Raw genomic sequence first — 27936 nt, 5'->3', positions numbered from 1 at the left:
ATTTTGAAGGTATTCTTTGTCATCCACTAAATTTAGCCTGTCACTACCATTTACTAAGGACAAGTCTATATTTTTGATAAAGTGACAAAATTTCTCCTCTGTGAATACTCAGGCAGGCAAGGTCAATGAAGATCTAACCAAAAAAGTGATGGCAAAGTACACTGATTAAGATTACATGTTTTAGCCCTGGCTGGTGTAGCTCAGTGGATTGAGCGAGGGCCTGTGAACCAGACGATCGAGTTCGATTCCCAGTTCAGGGCACATGCTTGGGTTGCAGGCCAGTTTCTGGCAGGGGCCAGTTCCCTGCAGGGGCCAGTTCCCTGCAGGGGATGCACCAGAAGCAACCATATATTGATGTTTCCTTCCTCTCTCCTTCCCTTCCCCTCTAAAGATAAATAAATAAAATATTTTTAAAAAAGAGCAACTTCACTAGCAGTATAAAGGAGTACAAACATAGTCCTTTAAAAAAAAAGATTACATGTTTTGTCATTGACAAATTTCACTTGGGTCACTTACTGCCCATCCTTGGCACAAACCATTTAACCTCCCAAATCTAAGTTTCCCCACTGATAAACTGGGCATACCAATGCTGTTTTTCTCATTTGCTTAAATATGATCATGTATATAGTGCCAGAACATAATAAACACTGAATAAATGGTACTATCACTTTTTAAGCATCTGAGACTTACTACTATACTGAATAAAATAGCCATATTAGGTGACTTGGAATTTGTCTTAAACCTGCTTCTCTAAGATCACACATTACAAAATCATTCTTTGATTGTTAACTTCTATTTAATGCTTCTTGACACTGGAACAATGTTATTACTCTTTCTTCCAGTCTCCTCCAGGAAATGTGCCTCTGGAGACCCTGAAAGGCAGAAAGGGTTCTTGGCAGGCACAAGGTGGTCTGGACACTGCCAGCTGTACTGCCAGTCCAGCCCCTGACCTAGAACAAGCAAGGCTTTTCTGGATTCAAAAAGGTGGCGAAAAAGCTGCATTTTAGAGGATATCCACACTACTTATCCTCCCAACTCTGGGCACTGGTCTGAAAAAGACCTCCTGGCCTGCCCGCTCTGTCTAGCTTTAGTATGGGGACAGTTAAATATCAATCTTATATTTCTAATTTAACATTTCATTGTGAATACACTTCAGAAGCCACATAGTGATTAGTCAAAGAGGGTGGAGATGGAAAAGCATGCTTGGGCTTGGCTTTTCCTGAGGACTGCCTGGGACCTACAGCTCACTCCCTGAATGGAGGCCTCTATCCTAGGTGCTGGGAAGGATTCAAAGCACTACAAATACTCAGAGCAACCCTTGTTTTTTACAAATAAGAATCTGTACAGATAAGGATCCTCAATGTACAGATAAGGACTGTAGAGATCTGTAGAGATCCTTATCCACAGATAAGTACGGTAGAGAAAAGTCAAGCAACTTGTTCAAAGCCACACAGCCAGTAAACGGCAGAGTCAGACCTGGACTTTGCAGGTATCAAGATATTAATGAGAAATCCATCTAGACACAATTCATGAAGGGAGGAAAAAACCAGTATGACTTGAGAAGCTCTAGCATCGACATACGAGTAGTTCCAGACGAACAGAGTGGAAGAAACAGTGACTCAGCAATATCTGAAATTACTGCTAGAAATGTCCTAGGATTAAATAATATGCACACTCAGGTCAAAAGTACAATATATGCACTGAGCACACAGATAAATGTAAATCCACACCTTGACAATCACAAGTCTTACTACAAAAGGCATAGAAATAAGATGTACAGGTTCTAAACCAAGACAGAAAAACATGAATACTAAAAATTTTATCAGCTGAATCAATAAGCAAAATGAGAAATTAAAAAGGTGGTAAACAGAAAATAAGATTTATGAGGTTGAGTTTTATGAAACCATCATTTCAAAGGTCAAAAATAGTAAATGTCAATTTCATATAGTTCAACCTAAAAGAAGTAAAAATATATCAAGTCACAATAATTATAGTTATGCATCAAACTCAATGCATTAAAAACAAAGATTATTAGAGTGAATTAAAAGTATAAAATCCAGCCATTTAGTAGAGATACATTTAAAACAAAATCATAAAGATGGGTGAAAGTAAAGAAATAGAAAAAAAACCCAGACATGTTGAAAAATGTTAAACAGACTAAAAGTGGTACAGTATTATCAAAACCAAGAGGAAAAGGTTAATAAAGATACAGCAAACACCGGGTTAAAGAAAGAAAAACCATGAATTGTCCTAAATGCATCAAATGATACAGCCTTGAAAAATAAGCTAACAGAATGAGTTAGGAGAGAAATTGTCAAATCCACAATCATATTTTTCTTTTAATGCAACTTCATCATAATGTAATAGAACAAACACACTAGAAACAGAAGTAACAGACTGCACAATGCGAGTTATCCCTGTTGCTGTCTGAAGCCAACTACACTCCTCACTTACTCAAGGTCAATGCTCTTGCTGTAACAGTCCCCTCAGATTTTCCCTCAAGGGGACTGTTCCCACCGACACACAGCCATACTATATCATATGCCATCTAAAAAACGAAAAACAAGATGTCTCCCTCGATTGCATCATCTCCCCAGCTAACACCCTATGTCTCCGTTCTCTAACTACACTTGCTGTCTCCACTGCTTCCCCTCCCACTTTTCCATCAATGTGATTTTATTTGAAGTCTAACAGTTCGAAAACATAAACTGAGTGCTCAACAAGTTATCACACAGTAAACACCCATGTGACCACCACTTAGGTGAAGAAAGAACAGTGCCAGCATTTCCAAGTTCCCCTTGTTCCCATTACCTTTTCTTTCCTCTACAAAGGTGACCAATCACTATCCTAACACTTTCCATTATAGTCTGTTTTGCCTGTTTTGACCTTCCCAGCAGTAGCCATTTCTCTACATATATATTCCTGTGGGACTTTTTGCGCAGTGTTAACAGTGAGATTCATCCATGCTGTAGCATGTAGCTTTTGTTCCTTTTCATTGCCATAAAGCACTCCATTGTACGACTGGGCCATGCTCTACTGCTGACAGACACTTAGGTTACTTGTGGTTTGGAGCCAATACAAATAGTACTGCTATAAACTTTTTTGTTTTGTCTCTTGATGCATGTGTGCATGTATTTCTGTTAAGAGATTGGATCTGCTGGGTCATGAATTATGTTAATAATCATTTTAGTAAACACTGACATATTTTTCAATGTACTCCCAGTACATTTTTCAACTCCCAGTGTTTGACATGGTTATTTCATTGTGATTTTGTGTTTTCTTGATTACAAATGAGGTTAAGCATCTTGTCAATGTTTATTGGTCACTTAGGTAATCTCTTCTCTGAAGTTTAAGTCTCTCACTCATTCTTCTGTTGGATTGTCAGTCTCTTCTAATTGATATGTAGGAGTTTATGTATTCTGGATCTGAGCACTTTGCTGGTTATGAGTATCATAAATATCTTCTGACTTCTCTTCTCAATATATTTTTCATTTTTTTAAAGATTTTATTTATTTATCTTTAGAGGGGAAGGTAAGGAGAGAGGGAGAGAAATATCAATGTATGGTTGCCTCTCGTGCATCCCCTCCTGGGAACTGGCCTGCAACCCAGGCATGTGCCCTGGACTGGTAATCGAACAGAGATCCTCTGGTTCATAGGCCTGCGCTCAATCCAATGAGCTACACCAGCCAGGGCTCTTTTCACTTTTTTTTTTAAGTGAACAGAAAATCTTTAATGTAGTCCTATTTATACCAAAGTTTTCCTTCATTTTTGGGTTATTTCTGTGTGCTGTTGAAGGAATTTTTCCCTATTCCAAGATCATAAAAAATTCTTTATGTGATCCTGTAAGAGCTTTGTTGCTTTGCCTTCATATTTACATCTGTAACACAGGAAGCTGGTTTTTCTGTATGGTATGAGAAAGGTACAGTTTCAGTTTTGACGTTAAATATATCAGATTGAGCCAGCAGTTTACTTTTCTCTTAAGATCATCCTTCTCCTGCTGCTATGCAGCGCTGCCTTCATCCTAAACCAAGTGTTCTAGTAGTGTGGGACCAGTTATGAACTCCCTGGTGTTTTGCTGATCTGCTGATCACAACAATACTACACTATCTTAATTATTATAGTTTTCTAAGATGTCTTGCTAACTTTAATTAAAAATCTTTAATCTTATTCTTCTAAAAGAACGTGTGTCTGGTTCTTCTGGGTCTTTGCATTTCCAGTTACCTTTGTGAACCAATCTGTCACTTTACATGTACATGTATTTGTACACACACATGTGTTTAACTGGGAACACAGTAATCTATAAATTAACTTGAGGAGAACCAACATTTTCATAATACTGAGTTGTTCACCCATGAACATGGGGAATTTCTCCATTTATTCAGGTCTTTAATTTTTCTTAATATTTTAGAATTTTCTTTAAAGAGTTTCCTATATTTGATATTTTCTGACTGATTTTTAAAGAGGGTATTTAAAAATTTTTTTCTGTTGTTAGAAAGCTGACAAAGAAATACAGTAGATTTTTCTTATAAATATTTGCCTTAAAGTCATCAATCTTGCTAAACAACTTATTAATTCTAATCTTTTACCTGTAATTCTTTAGGACTTTCATTATACATGATTATGTCAACTGCAAGTACATGTAATAAGTTTTAATTCTTTTTTCCATTCCATATAGCCATATTTTCTTGCCTGAATAAAAGCAGTGCTAATGGGCATCTGTGTCATATTCCAAATCTCAAAGGAAAAGCTTTCAAAATTATTATTAAATGTAAATATTTGTTGTAAGGCTTTATTTTCTAGATACCTTTTTTTATTCTTTTATCAGGGAATTCAATAATTTTTATAATGACTGGTGACAATTTTTTAATCAAATCCTTTTTATTTACTAAAATGACTACATAACATCTCCTTTTTTCCTGTTGATGTGGTGAATTTAAATAATGATTTTCAAATATGCTTTTTGCCTTGAATACTATTTTAGCTGATAGTAACATAGGTCAGGTGTATTTCTGTTCACTTCCTTTACCCTGAATGTTCCTGTATCTGTATTTTTTTATGTCTGACTCTTATAATATATAATTCTCATTTTAAAATGAATCTAGCAGTCTTTGTCTTTTAAGCAATACCTTTAATCCATTTAATGTAACTACTGATATATTGTAGTTTAAATCTCTTTCTTTCCTTATTTTAGATTTATTCTTTTCTAATCTGTTTTCCCTACTCTATTAATATTCACTTTCTTCTCATGGTTACCTTAAAGATTACAACATCTAGCCTTGATTTATTAAAGGCTATTATTTTTTACTTACTTACCTTTGTTATTTTTACTTACTTCTTGACAACAAAGGTTTTACTAATGTGTAACTGCATCTCCCCACCCAAAGAAAATGTTTTGTTCTAGATTTTATAGGTATTTTATGTCCCATGAAATATTATGTTACAGTTAACATTAATTTATCTACCATTTACTGTATTTACCATTTTTATTGCTCTTCCTTCATTTTTATTCTCTGAGTATTCCAATGGGGTTTTTTTCCTGCCTAGAGAATGTCCATTAGTATTTTTTAGTGCAGATAATAAATTAACTCGTTTATCTTAAAATTTTTAAAAAAATTTTAAAAGACATTTTTATTGGAAATAAATTTTAGGCTTGTGGTTATCTCTCAACCTTTAAAATATGTCATACCATAATTTTTTTGGCTCCCCCACCCCTTTCTTTCTCTAAAGAAGTCAGGTGTCGAACTTACTATTGTGGCTCTGAAGGTAATCTTTATCTTCCCTGCCCCACTCACCTCCTTTGTAAAACAATTCTCTCTCGTTCTGGTTGGCAATGTTGTGTTAAGATGTGCCCCCGTATGACATGGCAGGTGTCCTGCTCAGTGTTCACTGGACTGACGGATTCTGTGCCTTACTGTCTTTCATCCATTTTGGAAAATTCTTGGCCTTTATACTTTCAAATAATGCTTCTGCTCTATTCTCTTTCTTGCTCTGTGATTTACAAAATGTTGTTAATTTTAGACCTTTCACTGTTTCTCCCATACCTCTTACTGTCTTGCCTTTACTTTCCATACTTCCAACTCTCCATGCTTCATTCTGGATATCTACTTCTGATCTATAATTTAGTTCACTAATTCTCTTCAGCTAGTATAATCTGCTAAACCATCCACTGTGTTTTTAATTTTTATTTTTGTACTTTCTCAGTTTTAAAATGTCCATTTGGTTCTTTTCTAATAGATTCCAGTTTTCTCCTGAAATTTTTAATATTGTTTTTAAGTTCCTCGAACACATCAATATTATGTACAGTCATTCAAAAGTCTGTACCTGGTAACTTCATTATCTGGAATACATTTTGGTCTATTTCCATTGTCTATTGTTTGTTTCCTTTCATGTTGTCTTGTTTCCTCACATGCCTGCTCTTTTTTGAATGCAAGCCAGGCAGTTACTTCTGAGGGAGCTAGAGGCACTAGTAAGCCCTAATCACCTTAATTCATTTCCGTGCATTGAGATGGTTTGAAGTTCAGCTTCAAGAGTTTATCTCCTTTATTTCTATCATTACTATGGGAGCCTAAAACTAAAGCATTAGGAAAGGAAAAGGGGCTATCACACCCTCCCTCCACAGGCACTTGGTAGGTTCTAGACTCCAGTTTTTATTTCTTACCATCAAAAGACTGTTAAAAGCACTGTTAAGTTTTTAAATATATACTGAATCCAAATATATATCTGGATTCAGCAGAACCACTGAGGCAAAAAGGGACCTCCAAATTCTAGACTAAGTTCTCTGGGTTTCCATCTTCTCCCATTTTTTGACTTGGAATTCTTCACTTCCTTCTAATCTCTGGATGTTTTCAAGCAAATGATTTTTGTAAATTTTTTTCTCTAACTTTCTAGGTGAACTTAACTGGGAAGTTGGTACAGATCACTAAGGCCACAATTATAAAAAGTGGAAGTCATCCCTGTTTTTTCTTTTTTTTTCTTCCTGTTTTTTCTTTTTTATATATATTTTAAACCAAACCTCCCTCCCTCCCTTGCTTCCACCCTCCCCCTTGGTTTTGTCCATGTGTCCTTTATAGTAGTTCCTGAAAATCCTCCTCCCCAACAATCTATTGTTAGATTGTTCTTAATTTCAATGTCTCCAGTTATATTTTGTTTGCTTTTTTCTTTTGTTGATTATGTTCCAGTTAAAGGTGAGATCATATGGTATTTGTCTTTTACTGCCTGGCTTATTTCACTTAGCATAATGCTCTCCAGTTCCACCCATGCTCTCGAAAAGGGCAGGAGCTCCTTCTTTCTCTCTGCTGTGCAGAATTCCATTATGTAAATGTACCATAGTTTTTTGATCCACTCATTTACTGATGGGCACTTAGGTTGCTTCCAGCACTTGGCTATTGTAAATTGTGCTGCTATGAACATTGGGGTGCATAGGTTTTTTGGACTGGTGTTTCAGGGCTCTTAGGGTATAATCCCAGCAATGGAATTGTTGGGTCAATTGTTGGGTGAGTCTGCATTCCCACCAACAGTGCAATAAGGTTCCCTTTACTCCACCATCCTCTCCAACACTTGTTTGTTGATTTGTTTATGATGGCCATTCTGACTGGTGTGAGGCGGTATCTCATTGTGGTTTTAATTTGCATCTCTCTGATGGCTAGTGATGCTGAGCATCTTTTCATATGTCTAAAAATATGGAACGCTTCATGAATTTGCATGTCATCCTTATGCAGGGGCTGCACTAGTCTTCTCTGTATTGTTTCAATTTTAGTATATGTGCTATTGAAGCAAGAATTTCCCTATTTTTTTAATAAAGGTTTCATTCCCATCATTCCAGAAACAGTTTTGTTTTCTGGAATTCAACAAATTCCAACTACCTCTACACACTGAAATCTATTGGTCAATTTGGAGACATCAATTTACTTTATCTGTGAGCAGCAGTCAACATAGGTGACCACTTCCTGCTGGAAACATGTGCTTGGCTTCTTTGGCACTTCTTTCCCCCTCATCACCTCTTGTCTTTCTCAGACTCTTGCTAGAAGTTCCTCCTCTTCTCAGTCACCTCTTTTCATCTCACCTACTCCAAAGCCATCTCAAACAGTCCTGTGTCTTTCAATTCGTTTGTCCCTGATGACTACAATTTCCACCTTTTCCCAGCACAATAGGATTTTATAAATATGTGTATCTCTATTTTTCTTCCTCTTTCCATCTTAGCAAGTATTACTATAATTCCGATAGCCTGCACTCTTAACTCCTCCTTTTCTCTTCTGTTCCACATCCAACCCATCAGCATTCTGTTGGTTCCCTCTTAAAAGCACAATCAGAATTGAAAGCTTCTTCACATGTGCCAGCCTCATCCAGCCCACTGTTGTGTCCCACTGGTACCCCTATCACACTCTGCAGGAATATCAGAGAAACGTCTCTCACGCACTGCGGCTAGGAAATTGGTAAAACCACTATGGGAGCACTTAAAAAAATCAAATGAATAAAAAAACCACAAACCTTTTAGCATAGTAATTTCACATCTAAGGTCTTTCTGACTATAACCCATAGTAACAAATACATTTTATGTTAGTTAACCCAGCACATACATACTGGAACAATGATTAATGAAAAAATACCTTTACCACATGAGACATACTCTGATATCTCCTAGTCTATTTCACTAATTAAAATACTCACAAAATTGGTTTCATGGTCCATTAGTGACTAAAAGACAAATACATACACATAAAATCAAACAATAGTAAATAAATTATGTTACGTTCGTAAAATAAACTTCTGCAAAGCAGTTAAAATGAATGACTTAGAACTACATGTATTGACATGGATAAATCTCAAAATCAATGCCTAAACAAAAACAAATTTTAAAAAGTGCAGAAGGATATCTGTATATGCTCTACTAGTATCTGTCAAGTTAAAAAAGAAACCTAGGCCTGATTTTTGCATTTATTATGTTTAAAACATGCCAAGTAATGATAAATGCAAAAACCAGCTCAGTGGATTGAGCGCGGGCCTGCGAACCAGAGAATCGTGGTTCGATTCCCAGTCAGGGCACATGCCTGGGTTGCAGGCTGGTTCCCTGCAGGCCAACTCCCAGCAGGGGATGCACAAAAGGCAACCATACATTGATGTTTCTCTCCCTCTCTCCTTCCCCTCTAAAGATAAATAAATAAATAAAATCTTTAAAAAAATGCAAAAACCAGACCTATGGCTAGAGCAAAGCAGACTAGAACTGGGGAAGGGTATACAAAAAGCTTTAATTCTAGCTATAAAGATTTACTGCTAAAAGTAAAACATGAAAAAATACAGTAACTTACTAAGATTTGATAAAGCTGGTTGTTGGCACAAAGGTTTGTTATCTCTTCCAGCTTTCTGAATATTTAGACTAGAATATCCAGCTTTCTAGAATATTTTTAGTCAAAAACTAATTGATAAAATAGGAAAAGAGAAGGCTACTTTTTCAAAAATAAATAAAATTTCTGATAGATCACTAGTAAAAGAAAATGCATAATAAAAATACTTCAAGACAGCCCTGGCTGGTGTAGCTCAGTGGATTGAGTGCGGGCCTGCAAACCACATGATCGAGGTTCGATTCCTAGTCAGGGCACATACCTAGGTTGCAGGCCAGTCCCTGGCAGGGGACTCATGAGAGGCAACCATACATTGATATTTCTTTCCTTCTCTCCTTCCCTTCCCATCTAAAGATAAATAAATAAAATCTTTTAAAAAAACTAAAAAAAAAAAAACCCACCAAAACTTCAAGACAAATATTTGAAAGCACATTTTTAAACTACAAATTATCACACGTGTCTTTGAGGCAGTAAATAAAACAACAACAAAAGAAGTCAGGAAATTCACTAAATTTTGTATCATAAAAGTTTACATTTCATAAGAAGGCAGAAAACAAACGACAAGATCATGAACACAGGTACAAAAAAGTAGTATTATGTTAGAATATTTTGTTTGCAAAATTTTATTTAACTGAAACAAAATACGTATTAGCCTTAAGAACTACCAATTAGTCTTTATAGAATAGTATCAAAGTTACTAAAAACATCTGAAAAAAATATAAAACTCTAAGGCTTATTTAAACAATTATAATTAGCAACTTCTATCATTTCATCAAAATCATCTAGATACATTTATCTGATATAAAAAATAAATAAAATTCTACTAAATGCATGACTTTTAATGTTTCCAGAATTTTGTGTAGTATTAAAAGGAATTAATTTTAAAAATGAGAGAAAATAACTTTCAGCAATTAGGTAGAGAAAGAATGGACTCAAGAGTCAGAGGGCCTAGGTTCAAACCCCACTTAGTTATCCTGGGCTGTAGTGATCTCTCTCAAGTATGTTAACAGCAGCCTGCCTCATGGGACTGTTATTTTTTAAACCAAAGTTAAAATTACTCTAAAAACTACAATGATTAAAAATGCTACTGGTATGCTGAATATCTCACAAATATTTATATGTATAAAAATGGTGTACTACAGTTTTTCTGTCTATATTTTTTAAAAGTCAGGCAATGATAAAGACTTAGTAATAAAAAATTCAAGAAAGTACCTGAAAGAGTCTGGGATTTCTCCCTGGAAGTAAAGAGAGAGACAAAGAGAAAGACAGAGAAAAGACAAAAATACGAGACTAAGGGCATCAATTCCAGCTGTCCAAAGCCTGGCTAACAGGAGTTCCCAAAAGAGAACACAGATGGGACAGATAATAGAAATATCCGATGGTAATGCACATGACGGACCAGATTTCAGGCCTCTTCTACCACATGCACACAATTTATTAGATTCAAAGATATCGGTACAAAACATCTTTAACCTACCACTCCACAGGAAAGAGGGAACAGAAGAACACAATCAATGACACCACCACCAATGATGCAGTTAGCAAAATGCAGGCTGAAGAAAGATACAAGACACTCTACCTGGTCTTTAAATAATAAACTGTAAGGGGAAAAAAGAAGATAGAGAGGGAGCCTGCAGGCTAAAAAAAGCTTTAAGAGACATATCTACAGGTTGCAGTGTGTAGACCTTATTTGGATCCTGATACAAACACTATTTTTTAAAAATGAGAAAAATACATGACATGACTAGGGAAATCTGAACACTAACTGGGTATTTCATGTTAGGAAGGAATCACTGTTAATGTTTCTTAGGTATGAAAATGGTACCGTGACTTTATTTTTTTAATGAGTCCTTACCTTTCAGAACATATTGTAATATTACAATTGCTGTGTCTTTGCCTAGGACTGGGGAATCTGCTTCTAATCTCACTCCCTTGGTTGATCACAAATGGCAATAAACCATAGGGATGCTCCTGTCATGTTGGCTAGTTTATCCTAGAGCCAAAGATTGAAGTGAGAGTAAAAAACTAAAGTGGAAACCACAGTGTAATTTATAACCTAATCTTGAAAGTGACACTCATCACTTGTACTGTGTTCTACTGGCTCTACTGACCAACGCTAACACAACACAGGAAGAGACTACACAGAGATATGGATACCAGAAGACGGAGACTGTAGAAGGACATCTCGGAGTAATACAAAGCTGTTAGGAATTGTTGGAGCAGGTGATGGATACATGAGGGTTCATGATACTATTTTCTCTATTTTTGTATGCATTTGATATTTTCCATAATGGGTTTTTTAAAAAAAGGGTACCAGCACAGAGATGGAACAAGAAGGTATAAGAAGGCTACTCAGGTAGCAGTAACTTTGTGCCCCCTTCTCTGTCACAAGCAGCCCAGTTCCACAAAGGCCCAGCAGTTGGCCAGAGGACTATAGAGGGGCAGCTTGCAGGAAACAGAGTTTATCCAAGTATGAGGAGCCCTCATCAAGCCTGAAACCCAGTGTGCAAGCGTATGTACCACACCATTCAAACACTGCTCTCTACATCATGAAGTCATTCATGGTCCAAAAGATGGCGCCTTCTAATACATTTAAAGGCTATTAAAATAACAGTATCTTCAAGAGATGCATGAAAGAGTAAAAAAAAAAACCCAAATGCTTAATAAAATGTGTTGAGAGTGGCTGTGTGCTCAGGGGAATTACTAAAATTACAAAAATAACTCTATAAGAAAAAATAGTAGTTGAGGCTCTTTGTAACATAGATGTTATTAAAATATTCCCCAAAGATTCCAGCTTTCTTCAATAATTCCTAAATTGTTCAGGAAAGTATACATAGCTTGCAAAATCTAAGGGTACAATGAAGCTTCTCTGTTGACTGATCACCACTTAACCAATTTGCTGAACAGACACTCTCCATGCCCTCAGTTTAATTTTTACAGGCACAATATTCAATGGTTACTTCATTATGACTCACTCACTGCTCTGCTGTGCAGTAAGCTACGGTTATTTTTGCTTTCTCTGAACAACTTTTAAAAGCTTTCCCTGGAGCTAATGACTGTTAAGTTTTTTCCTTGGTATGGTTTTCTATGCACTTATTAGTAATTCAATCCCACATTCTCCAAGTGTGCAAATCTCTTCTAAAGACATTCAGCTCTCTGAAATATGTCAGCATCTCAAAGCTCTACCCGGGTGTGTGTTTTAACCCGCTTCTGTCTGGGCAGGCTGCCTCTCTGCCCACACAACTCTTGCCCAGGGCTCTCCCTTCACCACCCTCCAGGATGCCAGCATCTCTCACACAGGTTGGGTCTCCTGTCTCCAAATCCTGTGTCCTCCTTTTCCTTGGTTTACATCATTATTTGGTACAGCACACTCTTCAGGAACTTCCCGAGGAAAGACGTATGGCAGTTCTGTGTTTTGAGACCCTGCATTTCCAAAAATGTCCTTATTTAACCTGTGCATTTGACTGTAAGTTTAAATGGGTATAAAATTCTAGGTTGGAAAATATTTTCCTTTAGAATTTTGCTCCTTTGTTTCCAGAGCTGTTGCTAAGTTGGAAGACACTCTGATTAAAGATCCTTGGATTGTGACCTGCTTTCTTCTCTAGAGGAACCTATAGTTTCTCTACTAAAAATCTAAGTTATAGGTCTTTTGGGTAGGAGGATCCCCAGTGTTCTAAAATTCACAGCACCTTGGATACCGTTTGTTTTCATCTGCTGTCCTGAAAACATGACGGCTCTTTCACTCTGAAAACCAGGGTCATCCAGGTCTGGAAAATTTTGTGGATAAACACCCCCTTCCCCCACATTTTGTTCTCTTTGAGACTCTGATTCATCAAACACTAGTCCTCCTCCACTGTCCCTAGGTTTTCATTTGCTTTTACTATTGCCCATCACTTTGTTTCTTTGGCCCGTCTTCATGGAAAATTTCTTCCCAACTCGCTACTGAGTTTTTGCTTCTACTTTAAAAAAATCTCCAAAAGCTCTAGTTGGTTCTCTCAGTGTAGCCTTTTTAATATTATCCTATTCTTGTTTTATGGTTGTAATATGTATTCTTGTATCATTGGGACTATTATTTCTTTATAAGTAGCCTTTTCCCGCAATAATCTTTGGTTTCTTCAAGTTGCTGTTTCTGTTTGCTTTAAGCTATACTTTTCATTTTTGAGGGCTTCCTGTGATGTCTGATGTTTCTTGGTTATGTTTTGTTATACACGTGGATGATCAAAAAGTTGAATATAAGCTCTGAATGTAAGAGTAAGGCTTACTGAACTATGATTTTCTACCAGGGTGATCAGTCTGTGCCATAAACTGCAGAATCTCCTACGTTGGTGTCCGTCTGTTTTCTTCTCTAGGGCTAGTCCAATTCTGTTGAGAAAGATCCTCCAGTCTCTTGCCTAGATGGGAAGGCACGGATCTGGCATTGATGGGAGCCACAGGTGGCACGGTAGTTAGAGGTCTCAGCAATGTATAATCTCACTTAACCCACCAGTGTCTTCCACAATTCCCTTTTTTTTTTTTTTTTTTTTTACCTGTGCCTGTTGTCCTCTAGTCCAGATACTTTGTGTTACCTTCTTCATATGGAGCAGTGTATTGCTGGTAGGAGTGTAAATGGTACAACCATCTTGGGAAAGTGTTTGGCAGCATGTGCTAATCTATACAAACACATAAGCCATCTCTTTTCCACAATACATACCAAACAGAAATGCAGCTTAAGTCCTGATGTATTAAGTCCCCCAATACATACCAAAAGAGACACACAAAAATGTCACAACAGCTTAATTCATAACAGTCGAAAAGTGGGAGCAACCCAAATATCTACCAATGTCCAAATAAACCTCTGATATATGCAACAACACAGGTTTCAAAGACACAAAAGAATATATTCTGTATGGATCCACTTATAAAATGTTCAAAAAAAGGACAAGACTCATCTATGGTTAGGAAAGTCGAAACCAAGACGACCTCTTGGGGTGGGAACACTGACTGAGAAGAGACATGAGCCAAGTCTCAGCGCTGATGGAAGTGTTCCGCATCCCGATTTGGATGACGGGTATATCCGTATGTAAAAATTTAGTAATCTGTGCTTATAATGGCATACTTCATTGTTTTAAGTTACAGAAAACTCAAAAGAATTTTTTGTAAAAAGTAGATAATATGATGTTTTGGTAATAATAATGAAGTTTCAAACCTCCTACCATCTTAACCTATTAAGATAAATAATTACTTTCCAAAGCCTGAAATACATAGCCCTAATGATCCGTAGTAATGTGAGGTATTATTTTATCACCATTTAATTACTTTTCAGTGGGGGTAAGTAGTAAATTAGTGATATAACATTAACTTCAGGAACAGTTAACACTAACATGCAATTGGACCATACTAAGTACTTACCCTTCTAACCGAACATCTGGTAAAGACCTGTTGAGGGCAATCATCTCACTGGCCATTAAATTGAACTGATTGATTTTAAACATTTCTTTCATCTTTTCTTGATCCTCTTTAGGAATGACAACTGGTTTCCCCATTTCTCCAGGACCTTCATGAGGCTTCTGTACTGGCTCTAGAACTTAAAATAAGGAGAAAACTTAACAATTTTATAGCAATTGAGTTGCATTTCTGTTTAATAACATGAGTTTAAACCATGTCAACAATGAGAGCCATTTCTGAGCCCATCCTCTCCCCGCCTCTAATGCCTCCTAGGAGCTACCTTGTCCCCCACTTCATGTCAGTGTCATGACTTAAAACTTTCTCATCTGGCACCACTCACCTGAATCACTGCATTGCCTTGGTACACCCATCTCAAATACTGTTACCACATGAACCTCCCTGGAAGAAAGGCTTCCTTGTGTTATTTTCACAGTCTTCAAAAGTCTAATCTCTTCAATTTGAAATTTAACCTAACTTGCCAAACAAGCCACCTGCTGTGCTAGGCTCTCAACACCCCTCCCCGTAATTCATCCCCCATCAAATAGCAACTCACTACTGCCCCCATATTCGGCGTCTTGCTTTTGGTGCCATATTTGGTGCACTACATTCTTGCTTTGGTGCCGTGGCTCACACAGGTTCGCTCCCTTGGCATCTCCTCTTCACTCCCAGCTCTGCAATACCAAACACTGACTTGTCCTTCAAGGCCCAGCTAAAATAGTTTCTCTTGCCTGTAACTTTCCTGAATCTGTCCATTTACTACTCTTGACTACCACATCCTTTCATCTCCAGTTCCTATATCTCTGATCAATTGCTATTTTCTTTTTGAGAGTACATTTATTAAAGCTAGGGACAGTGAAACAAGGACTGGCTTAGGATACACAAAGCAAAAGGAGAGAGCCTGGGTGGGGTTACTTCGGCTCTTCAGAAACAACTCGGGAAAGAAGTGAGCCATGAGGGGCTGCTGTCGGCTCACTAAGAAGAAAAGGGGGCCTTGGAGACAGGTTCAGGAGGGTTGACCTGAGACGGGATGCCACTGCCTTCCTGGTTGCACAATTTGTGTGGACCCTTAGAGTTTAGGAGAGAAAATAAAGATGTAGGACTGAGAGGGAAGAAAGGCGTGGGCATGCTCCCAAGGAGGAGAGTACCCAACTATTTCTTACTGTAATGATTGCTAAAGCTGTCTTACCATAACCCTCCACATTAGCCCATGAGCTCTTTTTAGCTGGGGTTTTATGTACCTTCTGTGGAGTTTAGCAGTGTTGTACATAAGTTTCATAAATATACTGAATTAATATGTAATAGTACTATTGAAAGTAAATAAAGCCCTGGTTGGTGTGGCTCACTGGATTGAGTGTCAGCCTTTGAACCAAAGGGTCGCAGGTTGGATTCCTGGTCAGGGCACATGCCTGGGTTTTGGGCCAGGTCCCCAGTGGGGAGCATGTGGAAGGCAACCACACATTAATGTTTTTTCATTCTTTTTCACCCTCCCTTCCCCTCTCTCTAAAAAGTAATAAGAAATCCTTAAAAAGAAACTAAATAGAAATGAAATTCTAGAATTGGTAACAATGGACATTATAATAAGTATCATGCGAGGTGGAGCACCATGAAACACAGTTCTAATCAGAAGTAACGTTATACCTTGATATATACATAAAGAGTAGTATTCCAGATCAGCAATTCCCAAATCTTTTTTGTTATATGCTTTTGAGATGTTAAAAACATCCCAAGAAGAACAGGTTTTAGGATGGACTAAATTGGGACAAAAGTGTGTTAAACTTCCCGTCTAAAAAGAATGGATGCACTATGAGGTGAGGACAATAATGGGAAGAAAACATGTTTGGGGCATTGCTTTTTTTTTTAACTGAAAGCTCTATTTTCCTGCAGTCTTTCTTTAGGCATCCCCCCAAAATCTCTGCACAACACTGGAGACATCAAGGCAATAAAGAAACCACCTCTCTTCCTCAGGCTTCATCTGCCCAAGAGCAGCACTAACTGGTACAGCCCGCCCACAGGAGGCCTGTTTCGGATGGAGGACAAAGCCATCTACCAACACGAAATCTGCGGCATCACCGTGTCTTTAACAACTCTGTCTAGAATATAACAATCTATTTCAGAGAACCATCAATAAGCGTACATATAAAATAATTTCCCCCATTCTTGGAATAAACTGAGGGGTGTGAAAATATTAGGAAATAACTTTAAAAAACCCATAGAAAACCCATGTAAGACAGTTTTCAAAAACAAATTCTGCCTGATGTTCTTTAAATAGAAGCACTGACAGAATTTTTTAAAAATTCTCAATGACAAATATAATTAAAACTATATGACATGTATCAGAAGTACAATGCTCATACAACTTTTAAAAGTTTAAAAATTATAAAACTCTTAGAATCAACTTTACTTACTTATCTGTCTCTGAAAATAAAGAGAAACCAACAGATTTGGGGACTGGGATGCTGAGGAGTCAATAGAAGGCAGCACGATTCTGAAAGTGACAATTACCTTCTGGGCAAATGCCATGGCACAGGTGACATACAGATGGGAGACATCTAGTGGCCCTGACTATAAACACCTGTCAGCCATCTGTGTCCTGTCTGAGTATAAGATGGCTCTTTAAAGAAAAGTTAAAATGGAAACATCATCACGTGACTCAGTTTTGGAGGGTTAAGTTATATAGAACAGCACCTATAATCTGTTTTAAATAAAAATATATTTTTCTTATGGAAGTAGAATAAAAATGTATAAAGTTATACGATACTCTTTTTGAGAAAAAATATCAATAAAAGGCTATAATCATTTCACCCAAAGAATTTTCTTACCTTATTACACAACTATCATCTTTACTGTTGTTATGCACTATATTTTACCTCTTCCAAAATGCTTTCTCTTTTGCTATTTATACATATTTTAATATCTGATTAGAATGCGGCTTATAATGGTAACTAGAATGTGCTTGCTTTTTTAGTGATATATAAAATAATATCTATAAACAAAGGTATGTAAGATCTGACATAAATAGCAAATTACTTGTTTAAAAAAACCCCAAAATACTATATATAACACACTCACAACTTTCTGCTACCTCAACATCCTTGTCAGTTTAAATCGTCATTCCAATTTCATGTTCAATTTATTCTTAATGTGTTTGGTATATAAAGCTCTAAAGATGTAAAAAAATTGTAATGAGTTTCTGAAAGCATTTACGAACAACATTTTTAAGTTTTTAATCATTAAGTTTCGTCTATAAACTATGTTCTTATAGGTTTTCTAATGTTTGACAGCTAAAATAAGTCTAGCATATGCACACAAAAATCTGATTCATCAACATTTTAATGATCTGAAAATCAAGTAAAATATTCCCTAGGATATAACATACAAGTTAAAACTATGAGAGAATGACTCAGAAAAACAAAAACCAACACTTCTAGTCACCAAAGATACTTATGCTGTAGTACTTGAAGTAGGCAAGTAAGTAAATGTAAGAATCCTAAAAAATTAAGTATATTAATAACTATCTTATAAGAGGCCTTTAGCATTATCATAAGGATAATCAGTCTATTCTACTGGGTTGGCCAAAAAGTTTGTTTGCCTTTTTTCCCCATAAGATGGCTCCAGGAACACTTAGTTGTCTACTTCACTTGAAACAATTTTGTTACATTGCATTGTGACAGCTGTCATATCAGCACACACTTAAAAAAATTTATCAAAGTTGGTAAATTTTTGTGTAGCCATTTTAATATTGAAGATGGAAGAAAACATGTAACACTTTTGGCATATTATGCTTTATTATTTCAAGAAAGGAAAAATGCAACTAAAACATTAAAAAACGATCTGTTCAGTGTACGGAGAGGGTGCTGTGACTGATCCAATGTGTCAAAAGTGGTTTGAGAAATTTCATGCTGGAGATTTCTCACTGGTTGATGCTCCATGGTCAGGTAGACCACGTGAAGTTGATGGTGATCAAACTGAGACATTAATTGAGAACAATCAGTGTTATACCATGTGGGAGATAGCCGACATACTTAAAATATCCAAATCAATAAAGTTATTGGTGGAAATGAAAAAAAAAGTCCTTTATTTTATGAAAAAAAATACAGACTTTTTAGTCAACCCATTACTTTAAAATAGAACACCTTTATTCACAATGTATAGAGCATACTATGGTAAATTTCACCAAATTGGCACTGTAAAACAGTTCAAAGAATGTTCAGAAATGAGATCCGTATGATACTGAAACAATTACTCTGGGGTGTTATATCTGCTGTTTTTTTCTCTTTTTGATTTTGTTTTGATTTTTCAAATGGCATAGAAAATGAAGATCTGGAGACCTTATGTGTTGTACTTCTTCTAGGTCACTGAGTATACTTGCTAATTCCACTAAGGTCCAAATCCTTATTGCCATTACCTAGCCACTCTCTCCCAACCACCTTCAGTGAAAGATTCCTTCGGAGGTACCTCCACAACCTCACCTGTTGAGATCCTTAATAACTTCAATGCTCTGAAGTTACTGGGGACCTCTCAGCCTCCACTGCACTGACACCTCACAGAAGAGCAGATTTTCAGCCTGTTTTTTTCCTTAGCACTAACTGTCCCCCTATCCCAAGTCATTTCCCCCTTTGTCCTGTCAATGCCTCAAGGCTGTCTAAGTCACAAGCTGCAAGCATGCTCTAAGGCCCCATCTGGACCTGCTAGTCTCTCAAACCCTTTCTGTTTGGCTGTTTTCTCACCTTCTAGCTTATTGCTTAGCCCTTCTCTCATCCTCTCCCTATAGACATCCTTCTGGTCTGTTCTATAAGCATCTTGACACCCCCAGGCTATTACAAAGTTTCTTTATGCCAGATCTCCTTATCTACACTCCAGACTTAACTCTAATCACCTTTTCTGTGAAAACTGTTCATTCTCCTTTCCTCAGAGATTGTAATGATGCTATCTTACAGCTCCAAGTTGTTCCTTCCAGATCATCCCTTCTTCACTTTGCACTTGGTATGAAAACTACCCCTTTTCTTTGATACTCATGCCACTAGTCGTTTTCAATCTGTACTAACCTTACACCCTCTTCGAGGATAATCCTCTTTTTATGGTTTTGACACCAGTCTCATCTGCTGGATATCTGCTCTTTCAAGTGTTACTTCTTTTCCTTATATTTTAAATCTCTCCTTAAATTTATATTTAAAAAATACATACATATACAGAAAACCAACCCTGGCTCTATTCCTTTAACTATTTTACTATCTCTTTCTCTTCGTGTCAAAGCTTCCTAACAGAATAAGCTACACATCACCACTCCTCACTGGCACCTCAAATCTGCTGGTACTGAACTGGCACTTCCCAGGGTCAGAAGCTACCCTGTTCCAAACATACCAGAAACAGCTGGTCTTTGTTTCAGGCACAATCTCTGAACAAACACCACTCTTGGGTTTCCATGACCGTACCCAGTCTGGCTTCTCCTTCTACCTCTGAGCTCCTAAGAGGCTACTCTTCTTTCCGAGGCTCCATGAGGCTCTCCAAAACTGGGTCAGTCTCTTCTAACTCTGCACATGCTCCCACTGCGATTGCACGAACAGACAAGACTTAACCCACTACTACCTATGTGCCCACCCTCAACCACCCTTCGGCCACAGAACATTGCTGCCAGCACCTCAGAGTGAAATACCCCAAACCCAACACATCCAGCCACCTTGTCATCAAAGCTTCTGAGCCTCTGGGGATCCCCACCTCATACGAAGTCATCCAAGCAAGGAGACTGAAGAGTCATCTTGGACTTATATTCAGTGGCCCACTATATTTTGTAAGCACCACTATTTACATACTTTTCATATATTTTATTTCCTTTCTACCTCTAGTATTGTTTCAGTGCAGGTGCCAAGAACTTCTCCAAATTTTCACAACTACCTCACAATGGATCTCTGCTGTCATTCTCTTCTACTACATCAGTCACATGACCACCAAACTTCTTCCGAAGTCCAAATCCCATCCAGTTACATACTCCCTTGTTTAAGATTCTTAAATGGCATTCCAAGGCCTACAAGATAAAGTCTAAAACCCTTAGCATGCCATATAGACTTTTTGTGATTCGGCCTGCTAACCTTCCGAGCTCATCTGTACTTTCCTCACACTCTCCTATCCATCAACTCTGTTCTCACACTTGCTGATCTTGCACATGCTTCTTTCCTTTGCTTGGAAGCTGTTCTGCTTTCCCATCAAACCTAATGAACATCTGCTCAACCTGATACTACTAAGATCTAACAAGTTTCCATTTTGCACCTTCCCAGATGCCCCAAGGCATTCCTTCCTTTCTGCTTTTATGCACATCTCTACTATGCTATTTATGTCAGTATTTCACTACTATTCTTTCTCTCCTATTGGACTGCAAGTTCCCCAAAGGGAGAAATTTTGTCTTTTTGTTGTTACTGTTGAACAGGGGTCTATTATTAGCACCTATTACATGCCCTGCACAAATCAGTTTTAAAACATTTACCAAGTGGATCTTGGTGCACTGCAGGTTCCATTCTTTCTTACTTCCATGCCTTCGAATGTAAGATAGAACACCATGAATGCCCACTATAAATAACAGCGAATTAAGGTGAGATGACGGGAAAGTTAATCTGTTCTCTTAGGGAAAAAATATCTGAGTTTCTTACTGGTGAATGGTAATACCTGCCCTCTGATTTAAATGTACACGGGGAGTTCCAGTTCAGGAAGCAGCACTTTATCATTCAACAAAACCACTAAGCAACAGGACCACAAAGTAAACCAGGAAAGTCAACAAACATTTTATTAAAACTTATGGGGAAAGTGAAATTTGAGTTCGGGGTTAGCCTAGGTATTACAAGAGTCCAGTGCTGGTGACTGATCCTGTTTTGAGGCAAGTGCCCCAAAATGAAATAAACAGAACTGGTTACAGAGTTCCATCCACAAATATCACAGTGAGCAAGCACACTTACCAGCACAAATAAACCATTGTAGATGATGAATTTTAGGGATATTTAAATGTGGCTGCTCAAATAAAACTTATGTTAAAACAGTAATAATTTATACATAATTCCTAAAAACAGAATTACTGTAGAGCCAGATATTCTGTAACTAATCAAAGTTCAGAGCTAAGAATAGCTGAATTACTGACTCACAATGCAAAGTCATTTTCATTATTAAAAAAATAAATAGGACTTCTGCCAAGATGGAGGCATAGGTGGAAACACTGTGCCTTCTCCCACAACCAAGTCTGAATACAACAAAGGTTTGGAGAACAAAGACGCAGCCAAAGAACAGAAAACTGAACTATACTACGGAAGTCCGACAACAACAAACCGTTCAAATGGACCAGTAAGAGCGGTGGAGCCAGCAGTGGAGCAGGGTCGGGCAGGAAAGATCCCCCAACCCAGGCGTGTAGGCAGCCGGGGTAGCAGCGTGGACTCAGTGAGGGTGCGGGGCAGGCTGACCGTGGTCACACATTTGCGCACAGATAAACCAACAGAGGAGTGAGCAGTGAGATGGACCGTGCGGGCCTCAGTGGCAGGAGGTGGAAGGAGGCGGAAGAGGGGACCGCCATTGCTTCCCTTTGACCCCGCCCCCACATATAGCGTCACAACCCAGCAACTGAGTTGCCCTGCCCTGGTGAACACCTAGGGCTCCGCTCCTCATACCTAACAAGCATGAATAGTCCAAAATATGTCTCATGAAGAACTCAAAGCCCCAGAGCCAATAACTCTAAGTGACCAGGAAATAGCAAACCTCTCCGATGCACAATTCAAGACACTGTTTATCAGGATGCTCACAGAACTGGTTGATTATAGTCACAAATTAGAGGAATATATGAAGGCTAAACTAATTGAAATGAAGGGAGATGCACAGGAAACCAATAGTGATGGAAAGGAAACTGGGACTCAAATCAATGGAATGGACCAGAAGGAAGAACAAAACATCCCACCAGAAAGGAATGAAGAAATGAGAATTCAAAAAAATGAGGAGAGGCTTAGGAACCTCCAGGACATCTTTAAACGTTCCAACATCCGGATTATAGGGGTACCAGAAGGGGGAAAGAAACAGCCACGAGTGGAAAACTTATTTGAACAAATAATAAAGGAGAACTTCCCCAGTCTGGCAAAGGAAATAGACTTCCAGGAAATCCAGGAAGCTCAGAGAGTGCCAAAGAAGTTGGACCCAAGAAGGAACACACCAAGGCACATCATAATTACATTAGCCAAGACCAAAATGAAGGAGAGAATCCTAGAAGCAGCAAGGGATAAGGGGACAGTCACCTACAAAGGAGTACCCATCAGACTGTCAGCGGATTTCTCAAAAGAGACCTTACAGGCAAGAAGGGGCTGGAAAGAAGTATTCCAAGTCATGAAATCCAAAGACCTACAGCCAAGATTGCTTTATCCAGCAAAACTTTCATTTAGAATGGAAGGACAGATAAAGTGCTTCTCAGATAAGGTCAAGTTCAAGGAGTTCATCATCACCAAGCCCTTATTATATGAAATGCTAAAGGGACTTATATAAGAAAAAGAAGATGAAAAATATGAACAGTGAAAGGACAGCAAACACACAGTTATTAACAACCACACCTAAAACAAAAGCAAACCAAGAGGACAGCTAGATCAGGAGTGGAACCATAGAAATGAAGAACACATGGAGGGTTAGCAACAGGGGAGTGGGAGGAGGAGAAGGGGGGAGAAGGTACAGAAAATAGAAGACAGTAGGTAGAAAATAGATGGGGGGAGGGCAAGAATAGTAGGGGCAATATAGAATCTAAAGAACTTGAGACACATAGTCATAAACTAAAGGGGGTAATGGTGGGGGAGGGGTGTGTAGGGTGGAGGGGAATGAAGGGGGGAATAGAACAACTGTAATGGTACAATCAATAAAATATATTAAAAATAAACAAATAAACAAACAAATAAATAAAAGGACACATGGAGAGCAACTAAGAGGGGTGGAAAGGGGAGGGAGGTGGGGAGCATGGGGGGGTGGGCTGGGATGGGAGTGGGGGATGGAAAACTGTACTTGAACAATAATTTAAATAAATAAACACATACATACATAAATAAATAAATAAAGGCAGCATTTGTTTGCTAAACACAAGGAGTTTAAACTGAGTTTTTCTAGTGTCCTCTGTGAAAAACGTCAGCACATCTTACCTAGACCCTTCATATTTGTTTCCTGTCTCTCCCACAGCGGGAATTGTAGTGTTCTCATTGCAGCCCTTATTCTATGGCCTTATTTTCTTAAAAGCCCTCCCTAAAAGTGTTACCTGGAGCTATGTACAGCATTATTATTCCTCCTTTAATCAAGAGAATTCCCCAGGCCACACCTATCCATGACTTCTCCCCTTAGGACCAAGATGGGAGTGAAGGAGATACATCTTTTGATACCTGATAACACATTTTTAATGCTCCATTCAGCATTACAGTGTTGGACCAATCTGCACAATTTTGATAGTTCTAATTATGAGATATCTTATATTATTTGGTAACCTAATATAAATTCCATAAAATTAACTACATTTAACACTGAACACAAAAATTGAATTTAGTAATTCTATACATAATACTTTAATAATTTTAACTGTGTGGAAGAACCCACTAGAGAATTATTGGAAATGTGATCATTATACATAGGAAAGCAGGGATTAGCATTAACTTAGAAATGTTAAAATTTTATACTATTCAAATTAGTTAACAACAGCAACAACAAAAAACCCAGTGAAATACTTATCAAATGGACTGTTTCATGATAAAGTGTCACTCACCATCCCCAGCAGGAAGTCCTCGCTCCTTTTTTTCATCACATTTGTTGCACTCACTGAAGTAGAGCAGCAGGAACATGTCCAAGAGTACCCAAATCAAGGAGGTGGCTAGGACCACCTTGCAATATGCAAATTTTCTCATGGCACTTTAAGTCAAATGTAAAATTTTAAAATATATATATATAAATATACAAAGATCATGAAAATATTTCCAATCCAGTTTCATCAGAAATCACATTCATAACCTATAGAGAGAAAAAGAAAAAAATAACATTAATTAAAAAATTCAGAATATAGAAAATCGTAAGAGTAATATGCCTATGAAATTTTACTATGGAGAATATGTTTATAAATCAGACTTAAAAAATATTTGTAAAATACATAAAAATTAATAATATCAAAGAATATACAAATAACTCCTACAAATCAATATATAACAACCCACAGGAAAATAAGTAAAGAAATAATAGGCACTTGGCAGAAAATAAACCCCACTAGCCAGTAAACATGTAGAAAAGTGCTCCACTCACTGTAATTAGGAAAATGCAAATTAAAATGACAGCAAGCTACTATCTCCTATTCATCAAACACATTAGACTTAACTGCCTTCTACTCAATTACTGCAGTAAATGCTAAGTCAGAGCTAAGCTGCCACAGGAGTTTAAGAAACCAGTGATTCCCAGTCCCTTTTAACCACTCACATTCAGTTCCCAAGGCCCAAAGATTTTTTTAAGATTTACTTATTTTTAGAGAGGGGAAAGGAGAAAGAGAGGGAGAGAAACATCACTGTGTGGTTGTCTCCTACCATGGACCTAGCCCACAACCAAGCATGTGCCCTAGACCTGGAATCCAACTGGTGACTCGTTGGTTCGCAGGCCAGCACTCAATCCACTGAGCCACACCAGCCAGGGCCCAAAGCCCAAAGACTAATATCCGTTCTCTTAGGCACATGTATTATAGCAGTTTATTGGGCTAATTCTTGTCCCTTTGTCTCACTGAATCCCATTCCAAAAATGCTACAGTCACCAGCCATTCAGAAACAGACTCATGGAAATTATATTGGAAATAAAAAGGGTATCATAAGACCTGAGACCCAATGTTGGCTCTGACAGTAATTTTATAGACTTCCCTGATCTTTAGTTTCTATTTCCCACCCACACCCCACACCCCCATCTGTTAAAATAATGAGAAAATGAGTTGAGGAACTATCACCAAATCTGGAAAGTCATTTGGGATAGTTTGACTAGAAACATTTCTGGCACAGGAATTTATCTTGGGAAACTCTGCTGGGAGTCATCACCAACTCATCCACTGAGCAGCTGAGCACAAGGCTCAAAGGCCTGTGTCACTGCTGATTAGGAGAAGACCGGCCATGCACATTTAGATGAGGTGCGCACTCAGAGGAGGCGGACAGAGGGAACACACGCTCTGCACATATGACCACCATGGAAGCCACATGAGCATATGCTTGGAAGGCCCTTGCTGATGTTCAATGCTGCAGCCCCTTACAAGGGCAATTTATGTAGCAAGTTCTATGGCAGGCAGCACTGAGGTATTTACCCGAACAATTCAGGACAGGACAGAGAATTTATCTACAAAAAAGTCAAAGTGGAGAAATGGGAACTCTCATGCACTGTTGGTGGGACTGCAAACTGGCACCACCACTATGGGAAATAGTATGGTGGTTCCTCAAAAAAATTAAAAACGTAACTGCTTTGTGACCCAGCACTTCCACCCAGTTATTGGGTACGTATTTGGAGAAACCCAGGCCACTAAATCAAAAAGAGGTATGCACCTCTACGTTCACCACAGTGTTATTTTGAAGAGCCAAGACATGAAAGCAACCCAAGTGCCCATCAGCAGACAAGTGGGTAAAAAGATTGTGGTACATATATACAATGGAATACGACTCAGCCATAAAAAAATGAAATGTTACCATTTGTCACACTATGAATGGACCCAGAGGGTATTATGCTAAATGAAATAAATCAGATAGAGAAAGACGAACAACATAATTTCACATAAATACAGAATCTAAAGAATAAAATAAATGAAAAAACAAAACAGAAACAGACTCACAGATACAAAAACCAAACTGATGGTTGCCAGGGGGAGGGGGGTTCAGAGGTTGGGTGATAAGGGTGAAAGGATTCAATACAATTGGTGGTTACAAAACAGTCATGGAATGTATAAACTATAGCACAGAGACTACAGTCAATAATATTGTAATAACTTAATGTGGTGCCAGGTGGATCCTTGAAGAATCAGTGGGATCACTTTGTAAATTATGATTGCTAACCACACACATAAAAAGACGTAATAGTTATTGCCAACGTCCCAAGGTTGGTACACAGTAATATGGAAAACACCCCCCAAAATACCAACAGCGCCCTGGCCGGGTTGCTTAGTTGGTTGGAGTGTCATCGTGCACCAAAACGGGTGCCGATTCAATTTCCGACTCAGGTCAGAGCAAGTGTCAGAGGCAACCGACCACTGTTTCTTTCTCACATCAACGTTTCTTTCTCTATCTCTCTGAAATCAATGAGCATGTCCTCTGGTGAGGACTAAACAAGAAATACCAAGGGATACTTAAAATCTAAGGTATTATATTATGCTCATCTCTCTGGGCACTTTGATCTCTGGCCTATATTCCTCTTCATCAAACCTACACTCCCTGGCTGCACACTGAGAGCAGCGATGCTACTGTCATGCTTCTGCTTCAAAACCAAACTTACTCAACATCTGATATTGTGTCATACTGGACGATCAACCATTGATAACCATGGTAACTGTGGTAAAGGGAGACTCAGAGTCGGAGTGCACAGTGTCAAGGACCAACAGCTCTCTCTACAGAAGCCAGATGTGTATAGATTTATATTTTGAGCTACTTTATATGAAAGCTTCCTCATGATCACTGGCAAAGCAAACAGACTGATTGCCAGTTCAATATTTGGGATTCACATGAGGCTTTCTTTATCTTCTCTAAAATCTGCTATGTGCTTTTTTTTTTTTTAATGCTTACAGGCCAGAATGTAAATGTAAATCTTTATACTCTGCACGCACTCCTATTTAATTGTTCTAAGATTCTAAAGTTGAAGGTGAAATGCAGTGGGGGTATGGGTGTTTGAGAGAGGAGAGATATGAAGGACACAGGAGGTATACAGGGAAAAGTAAAGGAGATAGCAGAAACTTCAGAGACCTTGGGTTAGGCAAAGATTCCTTAGAAAAAAACCCAATGAAGTGTAAAAAGATCGATAAAATAGCCTTTATAATTAAAAGCTTCTGTTCTTCAAAAGACACTGTTATGAATATAAAAGAAATTCATAACAGCTTTAAAGAAAATATTTACAAAGTACATGTCTAATAAATGACATACCTAAAGTACATAAAGAACTTTCAAAATAAAAAAAATCCAATAAAATGAGA

The 27936-nt window shown here is 37.9% G+C and overlaps 1 protein-coding gene and 1 non-coding gene across 4 annotated transcripts in view; both read right to left on the bottom strand.

Moving 5' to 3' along the window:
- Positions 1-27936, bottom strand: part of GALNT1 (polypeptide N-acetylgalactosaminyltransferase 1) — a 125768-nt gene that overhangs the window by 42376 nt on the left and 55456 nt on the right. For all 3 annotated transcript variants that reach the window (XM_037033005.1, XM_037032995.1, XM_037032985.1), the window contains 2 exons: positions 24514-24755; positions 14727-14901 (listed from right to left, as the gene is read on the bottom strand). In XM_037033005.1, the coding sequence (XP_036888900.1) occupies positions 14727-14901; positions 24514-24652 (314 nt within the window). In that variant the 5' untranslated portion in view covers positions 24653-24755. The remainder of the gene's footprint in view (positions 1-14726; positions 14902-24513; positions 24756-27936) is intronic.
- Positions 7674-7776, bottom strand: LOC118980652 (U6 spliceosomal RNA). Its single transcript, XR_005065169.1, has one exon. It is a non-coding gene; the product is annotated as a U6 spliceosomal RNA (small nuclear RNA).

Source organism: Sturnira hondurensis, unplaced genomic scaffold (genome assembly GCF_014824575.4).
Source record: "Sturnira hondurensis isolate 20B ecotype Veracruz unplaced genomic scaffold, ASM1482457v3 Scaffold0001872, whole genome shotgun sequence".
Taxonomy (NCBI): Eukaryota; Metazoa; Chordata; class Mammalia; order Chiroptera; family Phyllostomidae; genus Sturnira; species Sturnira hondurensis.
The sequence above is the reverse complement of the archived record's forward strand: the minus strand, read 5'-3'. Positions and strand labels throughout refer to the sequence as shown.